This window comes from Scomber scombrus, chromosome 10 (genome assembly GCF_963691925.1).
Source record: "Scomber scombrus chromosome 10, fScoSco1.1, whole genome shotgun sequence".
Classification (NCBI taxonomy): domain Eukaryota; kingdom Metazoa; phylum Chordata; class Actinopteri; order Scombriformes; family Scombridae; genus Scomber; species Scomber scombrus.
In genome coordinates this window covers 12,700,222-12,720,609 of record NC_084979.1, presented here as the reverse complement: position 1 = coordinate 12,720,609, position 20,388 = coordinate 12,700,222, and the positions used below count along the sequence as shown (strand labels likewise).

At 38.6% G+C, this 20,388-nt stretch overlaps 2 protein-coding genes across 3 annotated transcripts; one reads left to right on the top strand and one right to left on the bottom strand.

Annotated features, from left to right (window-relative positions):
* The first annotated feature begins 1,002 nt into the window (after positions 1-1,002).
* pigt (phosphatidylinositol glycan anchor biosynthesis, class T) lies at positions 1,003-9,684 on the top strand. The gene is made up of 11 exons (XM_062427009.1): positions 1,003-1,414; positions 2,430-2,607; positions 3,874-4,001; positions 4,184-4,284; positions 4,419-4,593; positions 4,749-4,846; positions 4,939-5,095; positions 6,607-6,807; positions 8,163-8,328; positions 8,472-8,555; positions 8,674-9,684. Exons 1-11 carry the CDS (start codon positions 1,003-1,005, stop codon positions 8,921-8,923), a joined length of 1,950 nt encoding a protein of 649 aa, XP_062282993.1. The 3' UTR covers positions 8,924-9,684.
* A 1,908-nt stretch (positions 9,685-11,592) lies between these two features.
* wfdc2 (WAP four-disulfide core domain 2) lies at positions 11,593-13,168 on the bottom strand. Of its 2 annotated transcripts, XM_062427598.1 has the most exons (4): positions 13,063-13,168; positions 12,705-12,848; positions 12,394-12,531; positions 11,593-12,294 (listed from the first exon to the last, which is right to left on the bottom strand). In XM_062427598.1, exons 1-4 carry the CDS (start codon positions 13,163-13,165, stop codon positions 12,161-12,163), a joined length of 519 nt encoding a protein of 172 aa, XP_062283582.1. In that variant the 5' UTR covers positions 13,166-13,168; the 3' UTR covers positions 11,593-12,160. The 2 variants fall into 2 exon arrangements, with proteins under 2 accessions (XP_062283582.1, XP_062283581.1); XM_062427597.1 differs by lacking the exon at positions 12,705-12,848.
* Positions 13,169-20,388: the final 7,220 nt, after the last annotated feature.

The window sequence follows — 20,388 nt, the reverse complement described above, 5'->3', positions numbered from 1 at the left end:
TCCAGCAACAGAGACAATATTCCACACAAGCATGCTGTATTATGGATCTTGTACTGAAATTTTATTTTATGGCTCTTATTTGGAGCAATTACTATGATTATATTTGGATATCTATATCTCTTGCATTGTGTATTTTGGGTATATTATACGCTTTATTATGGTTTTAAGCAGCCCAGGTAAGCTTAGAAATACCAGATTAACTCATCCAAGCATTGCAATTAATTAATGGAGAATTTTAAAGATATTGCCCAATTGGTTAATCAGATAGAATGAACAAAGGACTATGACACAGACCGACTGACGAAGTGCATTTACCATCCATACAATTAATACAGAAATAAATTAAAGATGGAGGGTATGGACCATCATGTTATAATTACAGGCTACTGCATATTTAATTTATTACTTCCATTCATGCCTCTGTAACGCACAGTAGTCCTAAAACAAACAACATTATGTGCATAAACGCGGCGAACGTACTGCAAAAAACACTGTGAAAAAAACCCCAAACACAAAATCCAGGCAGTGAATGGAAAGCATCACTAAGAACTGTATAGTATTGCGTGTACATTAAAAAATAATTTTAAAATGTGCATTTAGAATATTTGTTTTAAATAAAGCAGATAGTGCTTCTATATTAGCCTTTATCCGTAAAATATCATTAAAATGTGAGTATTTTGCTCAAAACAAAGCAGAATCACCTCAGTGCCACAGGATTTCACACATACGCAGCCCATTGGTCAGTTTGATGTATGATGCATAAACGCGGAAGTGAATCGCCACCGACGTCCGCCCTATTTTTCCTCCACCCGCATTATGTGAAGACCCGCCCTCCTTAGCCTCTGATTGGCTCTAATCTTCTAAACCGTCTGTGACCTTATCAAACTAAGGAGAGGCTCGGAACCTAACCAACGAAAGCAGCCAATCACAAGCACAGTAGGGCGGGTCTTTACGGAATGCAGGTGGGAGAAATAAAGCCCATCACTCAGTTAGAGAAGAAAAATGGCAGCTTACAGGTGCAACTACCCGGCTGTGCTGCTTATTCTATGTAGTTTTTCAGTGTTTGTTGTCGCAGACACTGAAGACGCGACATTAATTAATGGCCAAGATGTCACAGCTCTCAATAGTCCTCAAACAGCCTCCAAAACAGCGGCGCAAACGGCCGAGCAGCCCGCAGTGGAGGAGAGGCAATGGGAAGCGACTGCGAGTGCTGCAGCAGCCGACGACCAGGACAGAACACCGGACACTCCTGCACCTGGAGCCGAGGTACAGCCGGTGGTTCCTCCGGTGCTGCCAGAGCCGAAAGATAGTTTTCAGGAGGAACTGGTCTTCAGGCCGCTGCATTCCGGAGATATTTACGCCAGCTTCCAGTTCCGCACCCTGTGGGAGACAGATTTCATGAGAGGAAACAAAGGTAGCCTACGCTAATTCATAGTAGTGAGGAAATATCCTTCAGAAATACTCTGCTGCACCCTCTAACTTTTCTTACGGTTGTACAGTGTACCTTGACATTAATATCTGTCATATAAAGTCAAATATATCTGTAATTATTTGTATGCTAACTCCCAAGAACATGAATGTAGTATTTCAAGTAAAACTCTGATTCTTTTTTAAATTAATTGTATTATTTCTTCATAATACCAACATACATTAAGGCTAAACAACATAACTGCAACAACAACAAAAAGAACACCACCAACACACACTTCAGTGCCCCTTCTCAGAGGCTTTCATTCTTGAGAGCATTATGCTTTCATCATTATATTGTACGATCCAACAGAGAGCTAATCCAAGAAAGGCCTCCACACGTTTATGGGCTCCTGAACATTTACTTTGAGTTCACAGTTGGTGTTTTCATGCAGAAAGACATTAAAACATGTTATACCCAATGCTGGCAGTGGGAGGAGTATCCTTAATCCATTTCAACAGAGCACATTTTCCTGCCAAAAGTAGCAGTTAATCAAGTAGTTTATGATATAAACAAAAATCCACTTCTGTAAGTGGTTGAAGCGCAGCTGATCCAGTAAGAAATTGCATTTTATATTTCTTACATATCACTCTTATTTCAATGTTACAGAAACAGATCTCAGTATAGCAACAGAGCAATTCAACAGCAAATTACAACAAATTACATCAAGTACAAGTGAAAGTTGATTCAACACTTGAACACCCCTAATCCTAAATATATGTTAAAGGTTCATTACACAGCATTAAATATAGGTGTACCTGTTAATGTATCTAGTTATTAAATAAAATATAGCTTTAGTGACATTGAACAGTTCTAAAAAAAAATCTTAGATATTTACTTGAAGGCATCTGTGATAGAAATAGCCATAATTTCCACAAATATATATATTTTCTGTTGTAATCAAGTACCCATCATTTATCACTTTTTTCAACCCTAACATGTGTGATATTTTATTTCTCAGTGTCCCACTACCGGCTGTTCCCCAAGTCTCTGGGCCAAGTTATCTCCAAATTCTCAGTGCGAGAGCTGCACATCTCCTTCACGCAGGGATACTGGAGGACCATGCAGTGGGGGCAGCCCTTTCTGCCATCTCCCCCTGGGGCCGAGCTCTGGGTCTGGTTCCAGGACTCTGTGACAGAGTGAGTACAGTCCTCTGCTGGCTGTAGAACATCAGAGGCGAAATGAAAGTTGGGGCAAAGTTTATTTTGAAACAAACACAATGTCCCTTATTACTGACCCACATTATTGTTGCAACATCACCATATTACAGTTATGATAGAACAGAACATTTTAATCGTTTTAAACGTTTAGATTTTTAAAATAATTATTTTTATTTAATTTCATGCTTTCTACCTTGAAGTTTTGCTTACAGTCTCTTACTAACTAAGATATATAATAATACCTGGATATATAAGATATACTATCCTACAATGGGAACAGGCTAACATGAAACATACATAAGACATAAGAGACATGTACAAGTATAAGTATTATCACAATCATTCATCTTACACTTAACACATACACCTCACATCTCGACCCCTTACACTCTGCAAACACTCTACTGTATTATATTGTTGTCATCAATTTGTGTTAATCATAGATTTTCATTAGTGGTTATGCTGTTAATGATATTGAAAACTTTTATCTATAATGTGTATCAGTTGTGAACATGAGGGTTTGATGTCAGTCCCACAGGAAGATCAAAGCTTTTCTAGATTATGCCTGATGATGATGTCTTGACAGTAGGCTCAATAGAATACAAAGGAGCTATAAAACTATTTGTGTTTGGAGAATGAAACCTTGCAGCTGTTATCAGGAAGTAATCGGCTGGCTTATGAATTATTTTATATCTACTCCATATCTACCTCTGGCTAAAAGCAAGTCCTCTGGAAGTTGGTAAAAGTCAAAAGAACTGGGAAACAGGTAAATGTACTTTTAAAAAACAGAACCAGAAATACTGTAATGCTGCATGCTGTGTGAAACTGGCACACCAAGAATTAAGTAACACCCAAATCCAACAAGAAAATCAAAGGATACAGACCTTGAAAGCCAAGGTCTGTATCCTTTGCCAAGTCAGAAAGCCACTCTCTGCATACAAGTAATAGTTGGCTGGAGAAAGTCTCACAGCATGTGTTGAATTTTGAATATCATCATTGTGTTTGGCACAAGAAAATGTTAGTTTTATCAGTTGTTGGAATGAGGACAGACGCTCAATATATTAAGATATCATTAAAATCCAAATGATTATGCTAAACATAAACTGAAGAAATCCAAAGAATATAGGGAAGGTGAAGATTCATATTTATGATTTAATATTTAACAGGAATAAAGTTGTGTAACTGTCTTGTATGTGCTATGTCAGCCCTTTCACTGTTTTCATTCCATTTTTCTTGCCTTTTTAGTGTGGATGGCACATGGAAGGAGCTGACGAATGTTTTGTCGGGGATCTTCTGCGCCTCGCTGAACTTCATTGACTCCACCAACACTGTTGAGCCCAGTGCCTCCTTCAAACCGCTGGGAATAGGCAATGGTACAGTGAGGCCTTTTCAGCTCCATTCAGCACTGCCATATCACAATCTCTCATCTGTATTTTGTAAGACTCTTAACAGTGTGATCAGCTGCTCTAGCTCATCCAGGTGCTACAGATGTTGCTATTCACAATGCTTTGCATTACTTATGAACTGATTTTTCTTTTTTGTGTTGAATTTGAAGAGACAGACCCCCGCTTCCTTCGCTATGCCACCCTCCCACGAGAGATTGTTTGCACTGAAAATTTGACACCCTGGAAGAAACTCTTGCCATGTGGCTCAAAGGTGTGTGTCCCTTTGCCATTTGTGTTCTTCTGAATGATACACATGCTATCATTCATAAAGTGTGTTTAAATGGCAGTCATTGCAGCTAACAGTTTCGTCTTGTGTTCCTCTATGTGGCCATGTTGCACTTACAGGCTGGTCTCGCTGTCCTGTTGAAGTCAGAGAAACTATTCCACAGTAGTTTTCATTCCCAGACAGTACACATCCGACCAGTGTGTCAGGACTGGCAATGCAAAACCACGTCATGGGAGCTGAGGCAGACACTGAATGTCGTCTTTGACCTGCACACCTCTGGACAGAGCAAACGAGGTGAGCAATAGCACCAGAGAACATCCCCCTGCATTAATCCACAATCAAGTTCAGAGTTTCGGTGGTTTGTTGTTTGGTAGTAGGAGAAAAAAAACTATTACAAAAACTATTACATCTTCATTAACTCAGTTAACTTAAGCTGTTTGTTCCTTCAGAGTGGTCTCTGTTCAAGATGTTCTCTCGGACCCTGACAGAAGCTTGTCCACTGGCCTCCTCCAGTAAAATCTATATTGACATCACAGACAACCCTCAGGTTTGATTTAGTCAGAGTATTCTTTCATCCCATAAAGTATAATCCGATTTCCCCACAGTTTTGTCTAAGACAAATTTGGTGTCTTTTTGCAGGGGGAGCAGTTTGAACTAACCCCGGCCACTACCCTGCTCAGCCAGGCAGTGGTGCTGGGGGACAGACGAACCTTCTCTGTCTACGATCTGACACAACAAGCTACTTTTGGCAACACACGCTCCCTCAATCTGCTGATTCGCTGGAAATCCAGTGAAGGTGAGTGAGAACAGCAGAGCATCGCACAGCTTTGGTTGCCAAGCTGAACATACTTTTAATTATGTATGATGCAATAGAAAGACTGTAAACAAGTTCACAAAAGGTGTCAATTTGCATTTGTTTCTTTTATAAAGTATATAACAAATCTGAGTGCACTCCTATGGAATATCACTGTTATGTTAAATTATTCAAAAGTAATGAAGTGTAGGGTATTGAGTCTTATTATAATTAAAAATACAGGCCTCAAAGTACAACCTCAATGCAACAAAAGTAAGTTGACATGTGACTTTTGGCATGTGACAATTGAGACTAATTGCCTGAACAATGTTATAAAAGAACCTGTGAATACCACAACGTTCTCAAGTTTGGGTTGTGTGTCATGCAACATGGCTCCACATGGTGAAGAATTACCTGAACAAATAAGAAACCTGAGTGTGAGACTTCATAAGGATGAGAGAGGGTACCAGATCATCAGTAGACTACTGAACAGAAGCCAAAGCATAGTTGCAGCAGTGGTTAGGAGATACTACCAATAACACAAGGTGCATTGGCTGTCCTCGAAAAGTGCAGCATGCACAATTTGCTATTTACACTACCTCGCATTCAAAAACAGACGGATGCAAAGGACATTGCATGAACTCAACATCTATGGACGACATCAAAGAAGAAAACCATTCATCAAAAAACTGCCATATTAAACTTTGCCAAAGAACATGAAAAGAAAACATGAAAAATTTGGGATGTGAATTTTTGAAAATTTGGATCAGATAGGGTCCAACATGTCTGGTATAGACCTGACCTGACCAGGCCTACCACAGCATAGTGCTGACCATGAAACATGGAGGTAAGAGTTCGCTAATACAGGGCTGCATGAGTGCAATAGGTAAAGAGGAGATGACATTTATAGTTGGCACAATGAATGCAAGTTTTTATACTGAATGAAAAGATGTCTACGCTCAAGAGGTTTGGCAGGAGAGGAATTTTCCAACATCACAGAAGTTTCAGAAGAAGAAAGAAGTGAAAACTATAACCTGGCATAGTATCTCCCCTGACCTGAATCTAACAGAACACCTTTACAGTATTTTAAAGAGGAAGAAAGATCAGCTGAAAACAATCATCTATGAAGAATGACAAGGATCTCTCCACAGATTTGCTCTAGATTGGTATCATCCCTGCCCAGGAGGATCCAATCTGTCATCAAAAACCAATGCAGGCGTACAAAATATAACAAATAAAAATAACAGATTCTCACTAGTGAAGTGTTTGGGGACTTTCTTAAATATGAATCTTTCATTATAGTTTAATTAGTCAAACATTCTTTTTTCCAAGTGAATTGGCTTAAATCTTCTTGGGCTTTCATTTTAGTAGTATTGACCAACGATGTACTCAGTTTTGTTATATCTCTCGCCACCACTCGCCACTGTTTTATTGTAATTTATGTCTTAGTGTCTTTACTGTTTGCTTACATGGACAGTCATTAAAGCACCTTGTCTTCTGCTTCCCACCTGCAGGTGACATGCTGCGTCCTCTGCTCCACGCTGAGCGTTATGTTGCTGGCTACGGGCTGCAGACAGGAGAGATTCACACACTGATGTACAACAACCACCCTTACAGGTCATTCCCTGTTCTGCTGCTGGACTCAGTGCCCTGGTACCTTCGTCTCTACATCCACACTCTCACTGTCACCAGCAAGGGAAAGGACAACAATCCGAGTGAGTCACTTATGAAAGCAGAAATGGATGTGCGCGCACTGAAACATGTAATCACAGTCTGAAATTAACAATTGTAAAAGTGCCAAATCCTGGATCGTGCAACTGGTTTTCTATTTGACATTACAGAGTCAAATACGCCTTTTTTAGTAAGTAATTTAACTTCACTTAACCAGTGCTTTGTTATCTGATGCAAAATATAGTTTCAGAGTTATATGCATAAAGAACTGATACTTTTATTGAAGGTGAGCTATTATCAGGAGAAATGTTTTTTATTTGGAATATCTTTCACACTTAAGTTAGGTTTCATTGTCATGCCTGTAGATAACAGAAACACGATTGTTTCTGCACAAAATTTTAATTTTAAGTGCAATGAAAGGGTCAACAGTTTCACAATGAGTAATTGTCCTGCAAACTATTTTATCAGTGACTACAACACGTACATCTTTCTTGTCCAGATGCAAGCCTGAAAAAAATACTTCTGTACTTAATGAAGTGTCGATTTGGACTCAACACATTATACTTTTTCTAAATATGATAAAGAGAAATATTTCCATGGAAAGCAGAAATGACTTGCAAACTATTTTAACCAGTCAAATGCTTCCTTAAGGATGATTTGGGACTGACCTAACGTATCGAATTACAAAATGTGTATATTTCATGAGTCCAGGTAGAGCTGCTGCGATATTGATTTTTTTTTTCTTTACCGCACAAATTAGCAAACCCATTCAAACTATCACAATAACGGCCACAAAAAAAATAAAAATAATAAAATAATTAAATTAAATTTGATGAAATAATTGGTTCCTAAATTCCATATTGGCCCGAATAAATGGTCACTCTGATTTGAAGACAAACCCCCTTTCCCAATAGCTGTTTGTTTTGTTACATATTCACACAGTACACAAGCCTGAGAAAATAACTAATATCCCATCACTTTATCTGCTCACTAAGTGTTGAAGCAGTGATTAGCTTGCCTCTGTGATGGGCCTGATGTGATTGTGTTACCACAGTAATGCGGTAACGCAGCAGCTTTAAGTCCAGTGTAAGATACAAGACATTCCCAGTGTCCTAACAGGAATCATTTTTCATTTAATCCTGTGCAGATGCTTCTTTTCACCACAAGGAGGCGAACACCAGTTACATTTTCTGTTCTAAAAGCAGCAGGGGAAAATAGATTATTGTGGTCTTGGTTCTTGGTTCTGGCTCAACTATTTGCATAAGTGTAATTCGTTTTGGAATATTGTCACATTATATCATATTTTCATATTGCTTTTGCAAGTCATAAATGGCTGATAAATGTTTAAACAGTGAATCACAGATATGTGAGTTCAGTTATGTTCCTCCTTCTCCGTTAGGCTTCATCCACTACCAGCCATCTAAGGACCGTGTGAGGCCCCACCTGCTGGAGATGCTGGTCCAGCTTCCCCCCAACTCTGTCACTGAGGTCACTGTGCAGTTTGAGAGGGCTCTGCTCAAGTGGACTGAATACACCCCCGATCCCAACCATGGCTTCTATGTCGGGTATGTATGTAGATCTGTTTTCAAAACTGTTTATCTCCAGAAGTTGCTGATAGAAGAGTCACACATGAATATGAGCAGATGGTTTGAAAATACGTTAAAAAAGAAAAATCTGTTTGACTGAAATCAGTTTCTTCAACATTTAGATCTTCAGTCATCAGTTCTCTTGTACCAAGCATTGTCGCTATGGATACAAACAGCACGCGGGAACGCCCGCTTTTTAGCAGCTTGTAAGTATTCCGTTTACTTACTCTAGAAGAAAATACCTGTTGTTTCTATTTATTTAAGAGTTCCTGTTGGGAAACGCATTTCTCTGGAAATAAAAACAAATTTCCCATTTCCCTGCAGTTTTCCGTGTAAAGAAGAGTCCAGCTACTTTGTGCGTGTCTACACAGAGCCTTTGCTGGTCAACCTGCCAACCCCAGACTTCAGTATGCCTTATAATGTCATCTGCCTGACCTGCACTGTTGTGGCCGTGGGTTATGGATCCCTCTACAACCTGCTGACCCGGAGTTTCCAGATAGAGGAGCCTAGCCCAGGACTGGCCAAACGGATAGCCAACGTCATCCGCAAAATGAGAGGTGTGCCGCCACTCTGAGGCTGGACACAACTGTCAACTGGCTCCGATTTGAGAAAGGAAGTTTTCTTTTGGTGAAACCACTGGTTAATATGTGATATTCAGGGAAGTTCTGAATCAAGCACTGGTACGAATGTTTTGGAAATGGTCAACTTTTTGGTTTCCAAATAGATGAAGACAAAAAATGATTATCTTTGTTAATGTATTCAGGATAATTTCCTATCGGCTAAGGACAAGCAAATGTAGACTTTGGATCTGGAGGGAACAAAAAAGCTTTGTTATTGTTTCATGAGCAGAAAGAAGCAAGTCTGTGCAGTATGCTGCTGTGGTCACTGCACCAGAGTGCTTTAGTTTGGTTGTTTTTGTTTTGTGAATGTTTGAAGCCATAACTGTGCTGCGTCATTATATAGCCAGAATGTTTTTGAGGTCATTTTTTATCAAAGTGAGGAAACTTTGTTAAAATTGACTTTCTACAAATATGAGATTAATTTGGATTTACAGTGATATGAAGGCGCAAAGCTCAGATAGAAAAAGACAACCACACTTAGTCTCACTCAGAATGTAACATTTTCCCAAACCTCAGTTCATGACAGGACATCTAATAACACAGAAATAGTTTCCTGTGTCCAACTACCAAAATACACAGTAGACTGAAGTGTGAAACTATAAGACATGTCCTCGGTAAAAGGTTCCTGATCTAGATGTGTTATTTAACAAGTTCTTCAATAGTCATAATAAGAAAATACTCATAAAAATATTGATGCCGAATTCTTACCAAAATGCACAGCTATTTTTTTTTTTTAAACGTTTTTTAAAAAAAAAATGTATATGTATAATGGTTGTCTCTGCACAGTCACATTATTTTCTAGAATTACATGTTTTGTAAAAACCTTTTTTTTTTTTTTTTTGCAAGGCCATAAATTCCACTGGAGATTAAAGTCCTATACAGTGTTTGTCACCATTTTACAACTTTAGTTCATCAGTCACTTAAATTTAATGAAATCTGTATTATCTTATGGTCCAGCTATTGAAATCCAGATGAGACAAAAGAGAAAGTGATAAAAATGTAGATTTGCCCATCGGAGTTGCCTTCAGTTATTATCATGCACTCTCACAACAATAAGCAAGTGGTGAGGAATTTTGACTTTTTTGCCCTGTGTTTCGCCTGTCAGGCTACATGCAGGTTACTGTCCGACACCTTGATATGTGGAGGTTGACTGCAGGCACTGTTCAGGGCTAAAAGGATATAGTACTTCAAATGCCTCTGCATGTTTAAAAAAAAAAAAAAAATGTATTAGTCAATATTATATCTAAAAGTGATAAAAAAATTTAACATAAATCAAATTAAATATTAGATATGTCAGTAAAGACATTGCTCTTACACATGCGCATGTATCAACAAAAGGTAAGTTTGCTGAAAATACAGCAGTTTACACAGCTGTTCTACTTACTACTTACTACCATTCATTTGGAAAGCATATGATGACTTTCATGATGTTGTTTTTTAGATTTATATGAATATTTAAATTGCCAGAAATAACATTTACTTTGAGGAACCTTTTGTGTCCTTCTTCCTCACTTCTGAAACCTAACCTTGTGGAATGTTAAATGCAATTGTCTGCCAGCCTTTATTTATTTGGGTTAAATTGTTCACTCAATGCAGTTTAAATTTGCTATAGAGTAAATTTAAGTAAGTTGGAAATGGACAGATTTTTTAAAAATACGACCAGATGTTTTCTTGGCTTTTATGTTTTACATTTTATTAAGAACAACACTACGTTCTGTTGTGTCTGTCTGCCTAAAAGTTGATTCTGTTTCACATGCTGTAAAAAAGTAAGCAAAATGTGAATGTTTGGAGCGGTTCTTTGTGTGTGTGTGTGTGTGTGTGTGTGTGTGTGTGTGTGTGTGTGTGCAAAACTTCATGCCCTTTATTGCTTTTACAAATAAACTGACCAAATATCTTTCATTGAAATGACTAGCTTTGAAAGAAGGTACACTGTTTTTAACTGCACCAGAGCCGGCGCTATATTACTTCCCACTGAGTGCCCACATTTTTGTGTCAACATACTTGGCCCCACTTCTGGCACACTCAGTGAGAACAAACACAGACGTCTCTGTATTTAGCCGGTCACAGATTCTCACCCCTGCACGTTTGGCAACAGCATGGAACATAAACAAAGGAAAAAGCAGCATTCCACACAAGTGATGCTCATATCTGGTCAGCTGCAAAATCTGTTTTCTCTCCAAGCAAGTAGGTATAGAGCCAGAGAACATACTGAACGTCTGCTGGCTCAGCCCTCAGAGTTTGTTTTTCAAGGATGCATACCTTCAGTGATGAGTGGCTTGTCACAGCTCTCAATGGCATAGCCTTCAGTTCAAGCACACTTTCTAGTCATACATGTGGGGGGGGGGGGGGGGGGGGGGGGGGGGGGGACTTGGCTATTCATAAATTCAAAAAAGATGCATTGTGATGTGGTGCAGCAATGTTGAAACCTTGGGCAGCAGATGTTCTTGGCCACATCTTTAAATAGTCGTGTTTTCTGCCAGCAAGCACTTTCCATTCTTGGCATATTTCATCATTTGTTTGTGCAGCCAAGCTCTTGCCTTAAAAAGTCCATAAAGAGAGGCCGATGAAACTCAAGACCTACAACCAGGGAAATGATAAATGCACAACACATTTGTAGTTTCTGGAAACATGTTTTATTAGCTGAAATACAAAGAATTTCTAGTACAGTACATTTCTCAGCCATTTAAACAGCAGTGGAAAGAGATTGTAGTAGAATATACAGTGCTACTACTAAAACAGAAGAACTTACTGTGACCTAAATGCTATCAACATTAAAATAAGTTGTAAACTAATCAAGGCAAAAGTATATATAGGTCTTTTGAAGACAATGATTGACAATTGATTACTGTATGTGGCCAGTGTAACACACACCACCAACAAGATCAGGGGTATTCCCCAAGTTGGTCATCAGAAGGGTTCATAGTAAATATTAATGGTTCATCCTCCTGATTGTTTTATTACAGCAAAACATTTGGTTATTCTATCATTCTTGCTTCCCTATAAAGTGGAGAGCATAGACTTAAAAGACCAAAACAAATTTGTTGTTTGTTTGTTTGTGTCTTGTTTGTGCAATTAATGCTCAAAAGTTGTGACAAAATGTGATATAGTGAACATGATTTCTCATTGCTGAACACATTTTCTTGTTGCATTAAAGAAACCAAATAAGTGCACACATGCAGCTGGCTGTCCAATCAGCAGGGCTCACTGCAGGCGTGGCCACAGGTTGTCCTGCAGCACTTCTGCTCTCCTGGACACTGACCATCATGATAGCAGTACTCAGCACACATGGGAGTCCCTTGGGGCAGAGCGCAGCGACCCTTCTTCACTGAACCACCAAAGACAAAAACAGTCAGTTACAAAGTGTTCAGGAAATGTCAAGCAAATGTCACAAACACTGCAAGAAGAGTAAAATGTTCTAACTAACCTATGTATGGTGCAATGCACTCATGTCCACATCCATTGTGGCAGCATTTCTCATCATTTGGGCAGTCACTGTCATTAGAGCAAAACTCTGCACACATCCCTGAGCCCCAACGCCTGCGAGGACACACTCCTGGCTTGGCTGAAGGGGGAAAAAAAGTCAATTTATCACAGTAAGAGAAAGTCTGGAAAATATGGTGTTTGAGTGGAAGGGAAGGTCCATGATTGATTTCCATGTCAGTTCATCCACTGAGCATTAACAAAAGATTTTAACAGCTGTCAGCTTGAGAAAAAGTTAAACATTGTGGCTCGTACTGAAAGCAGGAGGGACACAGACAGCTCCACAGTCAAAAACACAGCATTTGTGTTCTGCAGGACAGTCTTCATCACACACACACCCCTTATGTGATGGAACAACATTAAGGAGACGTGGGCAGTGGCCTGGTTTTGGAAGAATAGCTGAGAGAAAGAAGCAGTGAAGCAGAAAAGGAAAACATCAGCTTAGGTACAGTAAATTAAACAAGGTGTCTGGTTGTCAAACAACTTTGTGTTGTGGAATGAAGCAGAAAAACATGTATTTTTACTAAGGAATCTGTAAACTCGTAGATTATAAAACACTCACACAAACATACACACACAAATTACCATCTCAGCCAAAACAAACATAGCATACCTGTTAAATTTCCATCAGCTGCTGCAGCAAAAACCAATTGAAAGTGCAAAAATGCACAAAGAGTTAAAATCAATGCACTAACTGCAGACCAGTGTTTCTCCATGTTAACTTCGTGCACACAAGAATGTACTCCTGGTTGGACAAATATCCCAGTATACAACCTGTAGGCTGGGCAGCCCAGTCACAGGATGCTGGGTCCTTGTGCCTGTAGAGTTAATTCCCATCGCTGCACTTCATGGGTGCTGAGATTTTTAATGAGGTTTGACAACAGACACATTTTTTTCCCAAATGAGTTGCTTCTAATGGCTTTATTTAGAACTTTAAGGTGGAGAGTGTTTTACCTTTTTAACAAAAATGTGTGTATCATTATAGTGTTCCCCCCCCCCCCCCCCCACACACACACACACACACACACACACACACACACTTAATCCAATTAGGTTGTAAGTACACAGTTTGTAACAATGTGATAAATGATGTTCCTCTAAGAATAGTATACACTGTGTTTTGTCTTTTCAAACAATCCTCCAATGCTCAGTGTTGCCATCTTCTGGCATAATCAGGAACTACATGTAAACTACAGTGTTTTTTTTAGTCCTTACCAAGACAACACAGCTGTTTTCATAACACATTCAGTATTATATTCAGTATAGATGGGGAACAATAGGTTCTGTTATTATCCAGATATTTTCACTGCAGTTGTAATAATAACGTCATAGGCTTGCAGGGAACTGTTAATCTGTATCTTTATCTTATATTACTATCAAGGACAACTAACTCAAAGGGTGCCATTAAAGTGTTCCTCATGCTTGTTATGGCCATTTCTTAAGGAAAAGAAGTTTGTGGACTCTCGCCATTTGGGTTAATGTACAATTAAACTACAGCTCATTACAAGAGAACTGTTCCAGCTTTAACTTATAACTTATATACTTTCTTTTATCATGAGCTATATTTACAAATCAAATGTCTGTACTTATGTATGTTTTATTTCTTATATTGAGAGATTTATGAGCATAAAGAACAGCAATGTGTCCATAAGCCATGATAATTGGGATAGGGACAAATAAAAGGAAAAGTGTGTACAGTTACTACATTTTCTCCCCTCTGCATTAGACAGTGTGCAGTTTTGTTAGATTCCAGATGAGTCTGGCCGAGCTCCCTCTGATTAAGCATAATAGTCATCCAGACAATAGTATATCCAGTTAATTTCAACTTGGACCTTTCCGGATAAAAAAGAAGCCCATTCTGTGATTATATGGTTTGCTTTAAATTGAGCTATTAAAGAATTTTGGGGATTTTTTTTCTTGTTTTGTTTTTATGTAATGGTCAGAGTGCTCTTTACTTCAAGTCAGCTGTCTTCATATGTTGGTATTAACAGCTAAATATTCTGTTTCAGCTGCAGTAACATTCAACTGCCTCTGGGTGGGTGTCTCCACTTGAAGATCAAAGCAGCCTGGACCTTTTTTGTTTGTTTGTTTGTTTTTTAATTATTTTCGCCAATCTTTATATTATTACTCGTGTCAAAGAAGTTTTATAATGAAGCATGATTTCACCTGAACCATTACCACTCCCTAACAATACACAATTCACCCTTCAGTGTAATTGCATGTGTGTTTGGGTCAAAATGAGAAAATCTGATTAATCTAAGTAACACTTTGGTGGTCCAAATGTGATCTTTTTGTGAAATACATCTTTGCAGCATCTCTCAGATGTTGCAATGTAGTGTAACTATGGAAATGTATTCTGTCTGGCTTTGATTTGATTGACAGGTATGCCCCAAACCCTCAAATAGGGGGAATCCAGAGGGTTATTATACAGGGTGCAGTGAGCAGTGAGGAGTAATTTTACCCCCAGGAGTAGAAAGGCCATGCAATTTACATGTCCAACTGCATTGCTTATTGCAAGCTCAGTAGCCTATGGGATCTTAGCTCTGTGCTTTTTAATCCAAGATCTGTTGTTATTCTCATTTACTCTCTCTGACATATCTGACACTTGTGAGCGTATCTGCTGCATGTGTTTGCGTGTACATGTAAACAAGGTTATAGTATTTTTATGATTTTCAGCTTTTTATTTATATTTTATGTTGTATTCTCACCACACCAAAACTCAGAAGCACCTCATTTGTGCTCTCTCCCCTCCTTTTCCATTTCCCCAATGTTTTTTTTCTCCTTCCTCTTGTCCTTGGGAATTCAATCATGGAAAAGAGTAGCTGGAAACCTTTCCTCTATGTATTCATGTAACAAGGCTCGGCTAGTGGGTGTTATTGTATGTCCTTGAAATGATATAGATGCCATCAGTTTCACTGCCGGCTGTGAATGTTGAACATGTGAATAAGGTAGAAAAACGATGGTTCAGTATGACTCTAAGTGGAATTTAGAGCAGGTGATGACTGGATTTGTGTGAAATGTTGATTGAGTTTAAAATTAAGTGATCAGGCTATTCTTTGGCATGTAGGCTCACAAATGGAAGATGGAGATGAACAATAGCAGTGATATGCTTGCATAATATAACCATGGAAATGTAGAATATGGTTGACTTAAAGCAAAAGGACGATGTGTCAGCAGATATTTGCATTTACGCTTTTAAATGTCCAAGTTGACTGCAGTTTTCAACATGACTGCCTCTTAAACATGTAGCATCTATCTATCTGACAAAAATAGTTTTTGAGAATATGAATAATATGAGAAAATCAATAAATAGATTTCAGATTAGATCTTACAAATACTTCAAGATATGTCATGTAAAACAACAGTTTTTCAAAAGTGGATGTAATGTTTTGGAAACAAACACACATTCTAGTTTGTATACTATTCTTGTGCAATGTGAACAGACATCTTTTGGGCCAAAGTCATATGACAGACATGATAAATGGACATAATTCCCCACCTCGTGCTCATATTGTTTCCAGACTGACCCAAAACAAGTCTGAATGCCACCCTTTGACCTCAGTGCCCATCCCCCTGGGCTCCCATAGTCAATCATGTATTACATTGCGCATTAACCTGCCATTGACCTCTGTATGCTAAACCCAATTGCCATATTATCTCTGCCGTAATGTTCCACTCTCAGTTATCTTCCTGGGACTGAATCAGATTCTGTGTTCCACTTTTACCCTCAGGCATAAAAAAATGTCTCAAATGAGGGGGGGGGGGGGGGGGGGGGGGGGGGGGGGGGGGGGAGTTGTCTCATCTAAATCACAAAAAATCTGAGGTAGAAGCTGCATTAATAAAGAGGAAAGAGCACATTTTATTCTGGAGTTGAAAAGAAAAGTTTTAAGCTTGAGCTGAAAGACTGAGAGCTTATATTTTTCAATTAGAAACTGTACCTTTTTATTTTGCTCTTTAAAAAAGTCCCTTCTGACACCTGACACTTTTAATGTCCCCAATTATCATTTAGTGGATTGAGCAATTATTACTTTTGTTATTATGGTCAATACGCTTGACCGATGCTCTCTCAAATGTGTCTACTTATCCAGCTAATACAGAGAATAATGATAATCCTGGCTGTGATAATGTTTTGAAGTCAAAATAATGCTAATGCCTCTAATGATGAAGCATGCTCAGAAATCCCTCCCCGTCATCCCATTGTCTCCCGTGGCGGAGAACGCTGGCCCTGCAGCCCCATGGGAAATCTGTAATGTATTCAGCCAGGCCTTGGGAGTAAAATGAAAACAAATGTGGTGTAATAAAGGAGAGAAGATGAAGCGATTCTGTGATGATGCTCTCCACCAGCCTTATAAATCAAAATAAAAGTGGAGCAGGTCATATGTGCCCCCACCCTCACTGGATATACGCACGGTGAGGTGGGGGCATACATATACATATATATATATATATATATATATATATATATATATATATATATATATATATATATATATATATATATATATATATATATATATATATATATATATATATGTGTGTATATATATAAAACCTGTATACTATCTGTTTGAAGCTAAATGTGTTTTATCCTCTCAAATAAAAGATTGTTTCATGTTGCTTTGAGTTTTATACATTTGATTGCACATGAGTCACTGCTGGTAAAATGTTTTTTATTCTCTATACATGTACAGTTAGATTTAACCCAAATATGATCACATTTGTTAATGACATCTTGGGTTTAAACTTCATAGTATTCGGACTCTCAAAAATGTCTAAATGTTCGTAAATGTTTGTATGCAGCTACAACATCAGAAAATGTTTGGAGCAGCAAGTCATTTTTGCCTTGTAGCCCCCTTAAAATTAAGCACTTTCTACCGATTTATCGTCAAGTTTGCATATGTCCATGGATTATAATCAGGTCAACCACAGGGGTGTGTGATTGTGTCCTTATTGTATTTGAATCATTTTTAGAGGTCTGAAGAGGTTAAACTATCTAGTAATTCAAAAGAAATAGCAAAGATTAGAACGTTTAAAAAAAATGTTAAACAATTTTAATTTTTTTCTGCTCTCCCATCCTGTTAATTGCCTCATGATGCCTCAGATTTATCTTGTGACCCCTCTGGCAGTCTAGCCCCCCATTTTGGGAACCACTGCTGTAATTACAGTAAAACAACGCTGAAGCAGATGGCAGTGGTAGTACTGGAATCCCCCTGTAGGGGCTGCTGTGGTGTCAATATACATCCTGCATAAAGCTGAAGGTCCCAAACAAGAGAGAGACTGGAGGCTTGATTATAGAACAGTCAGTGGTAGCAGCACTCATTATACAGGAAACAAAAAAAAAAAATGGAAAAAAAATCTTACAAACAGCTGGTTATCTTGGCCCAGATTTTAAGCAGGCAGTTGAAGCCTCAACAACAGGAGAATTAGGGTTGATTTGAAAATTGTCACCCTCATACAGGACCCGTGGCTCTGTGCGTCAGGTTTTAGGGTCAATAACGAGATTTCTTCAGGGTTCTTCTGTATTGTGAAATACATTAGAAGCCTTTTCGGTCCCTTTCAAACCTGCAAACTTTGAAGACGGATTTGAGACTTTCTCTGACAAGATGGCTGCTTATTACACAGATAAAGAATTGTAAACAGAGTACAATAAATAATTGATGCCTAATAAGTTGAGGGAGAGCACACCAGGGCTCCTTTTTTATTTTCGGGCCAAGAATAGAGAAAGCATCCTGAGTTGTTTATTTCCTCCCTCCTTTCTTTCTTTTCATGTCCTTCTCATTTTACGAGCCATGAGTCAACACAGCACACGTAAATGATATTTTGACACAGAGAGCCATGAATAATGCATTTGAATTTACTTTTATGCCAGCGTTAGACCCCTCTCAGCACCCTTTTTCTCCCTCCTACTTCTCCTTTTTCTCCTTTTGTCCCCCTCCCCTTTCCCCTCCTCTCAGCACCCCCTCCTATTTTTCCTCTTCCTCTCTCCACTATTCATCCTCATCCTCATCAGAGCTCAACCTCATTTCTCCTCTCCATGCCCCTCCCTCCTTCTCTCTCCTCTTCTTCCTGCTCTCTCCTTCTCCTACACCTCCATCAGACAGTAGAGAGGAAACCGGACAGGGATCAGACTCCAGCTTTCCAACCTGAAGCTCTACTGTATCAGTATTTCTTATCCTGGTCCTGTTCAGGTGGCTGCTCACTGACACATTTTTATAATCATGAGATCAGGAATTGGTACAGACACAGGCGAGATATTTTTTTGCAAAAGTTATTGAGTACAAAGATTGACCCAGTGCCTTACTTATTGATTTACTACAGACCAGTGATCTGAAATAAGGTAAATAAAGTAAAAGTTAAAAAAATGTGAAGCAAGACTGGTTCAACCTCAGCATAAAGGACTTTTTTTTTTATTCTAAGAAGTGATGATATTGAGTGAGACATTTAATTTATAGTCTAGTCAAGCATTTCAGAGAGGGGAAGCCTTCCACATATGTTGCTTTACTCTACCTAATGCAGGCGTCTGAGGTCAGGGAGGCCCTGATGAAGCCAACGGCGCACATTGACTCAGTGTCTAAATTAATCATCCATAACTCGATCTGTTCCGATAAACTCATCAGCAGCCAGCATACTGCATGATCAGTAGCAATCATTCTTCCCTGCCACATTGCTGATATTTAGCCTGGGGCCCATAAACTGCCAGAAACAGACGTGTTTTAAAATAAATTCAAACATTTATTCTGCTGCTAAATAGCTTGCTTGTGGTGATGAAAAAACAAAGGAAGTGAGGATGAAGGAAGTCATGCTGAAGTTCAGGCTGCTCTATACACGTAATCATTATCATCTCCATCGTCATCCACCAACACAACATCAGTATCGTCATCTTTAAGCCAGAGTCCATTTTACCTTCTTCTGTGCTAATTTTTCCAGAAAGTCTTTAGAGATATAGGAGACAGCTTTATTTCATAATTTATTTTTCTCTCTTAGAATTTCCGCAGCTAAACATGTTTTTATCAATATGTTATCTGTACTGAACTCTAATCATCTGTCATGGTATTTCGTCCTTTAGTCCTTTTGATTTTGCATTTTTCTGGTTTGTACTGTGTGCTCTGTTAAATTGTGTTATTTTCTGTAAACTGTGCTGCTTTTTTTTGGCAGGACTCTTTCAGAAAAACAAAAAAACAACAGATCTCAGAGACTATCCAGATAAGATAATGGTTAGATTTAAACGTCAACACTTACCACACAAAAAAAAGAACAAAAAAAAAAATAAAACCTTATCATACAGCAGCCTGTGGCCGAATGCTTATCATTGTGGAAGTCTTTAACATTAAAAAGTTTGGGAACCCCTTGAACCAGACCATAATCCAGATTGTGATACCAGTCTCTTGCTGCGGCCTGTAACCTACTTACTTTACACTTTTTGAGTAATACAGTCTTCATCCCTCTGGTGTGAAATCCCTCTTCTGAGACGTGGCACTGAAGGAAGCAGGGATGAATAATCTGCATCATCCTCATCGTCCACAGAGTGGTTCTTCATTCATAATTTACCACCTCGCCCCTCCACCCCACCATTACGTCTGATGAAAGCCACTGACCTGAAAGTACAGAGGGAATGAGCTCCTTCAAGTATAGAGTTAACATTGTGTATGTCCATCCTGTACATGTTGCCAGCAAACATGAATAAATGAGTCCAGTGTCAACACTAGTATCATATGCCTTTTCTATCTGTTCACATGAGAATACAACACTGACTAGGTCTCCATACTGATAAATTACATTTGAATTTTATTACATCAAATTTTGTATAATGCTCATTTATAGCTCATATTAAAGGGATACATAGAGTGTAATTGGGTGTTTAATAGAAAGATATGCAATTATTAAACCCAAAGGTTGTGATCAAATGTTTTAATAATCCAATAAATTGAGACTAAAGACC

Excerpts from the sequence above, each read along its gene's own strand:
- wfdc2 (XM_062427598.1), bottom strand. The coding sequence starts at position 13,165 with ATGGAGAAACACTGGTCTGCAGTTAGTGCATTGATTTTAACTCTTTGT. Across the intron at positions 12,849-13,062 it reads AGCTGATGGAAATTTAACAG|CTATTCTTCCAAAACCAGGC; the intron begins GTATGCTATGTT and ends TCTTTCTCTCAG. Across the intron at positions 12,532-12,704 it reads CTGTGTCCCTCCTGCTTTCA|CCAAGCCAGGAGTGTGTCCT; the intron begins GTACGAGCCACA and ends TTCCCCCTTCAG.
- pigt (XM_062427009.1), top strand. The coding sequence starts at position 1,003 with ATGGCAGCTTACAGGTGCAACTACCCGGCTGTGCTGCTTATTCTATGT. Across the intron at positions 2,608-3,873 it reads TTCCAGGACTCTGTGACAGA|TGTGGATGGCACATGGAAGG; the intron begins GTGAGTACAGTC and ends TTGCCTTTTTAG. Across the intron at positions 4,285-4,418 it reads TCTTGCCATGTGGCTCAAAG|GCTGGTCTCGCTGTCCTGTT; the intron begins GTGTGTGTCCCT and ends TTGCACTTACAG.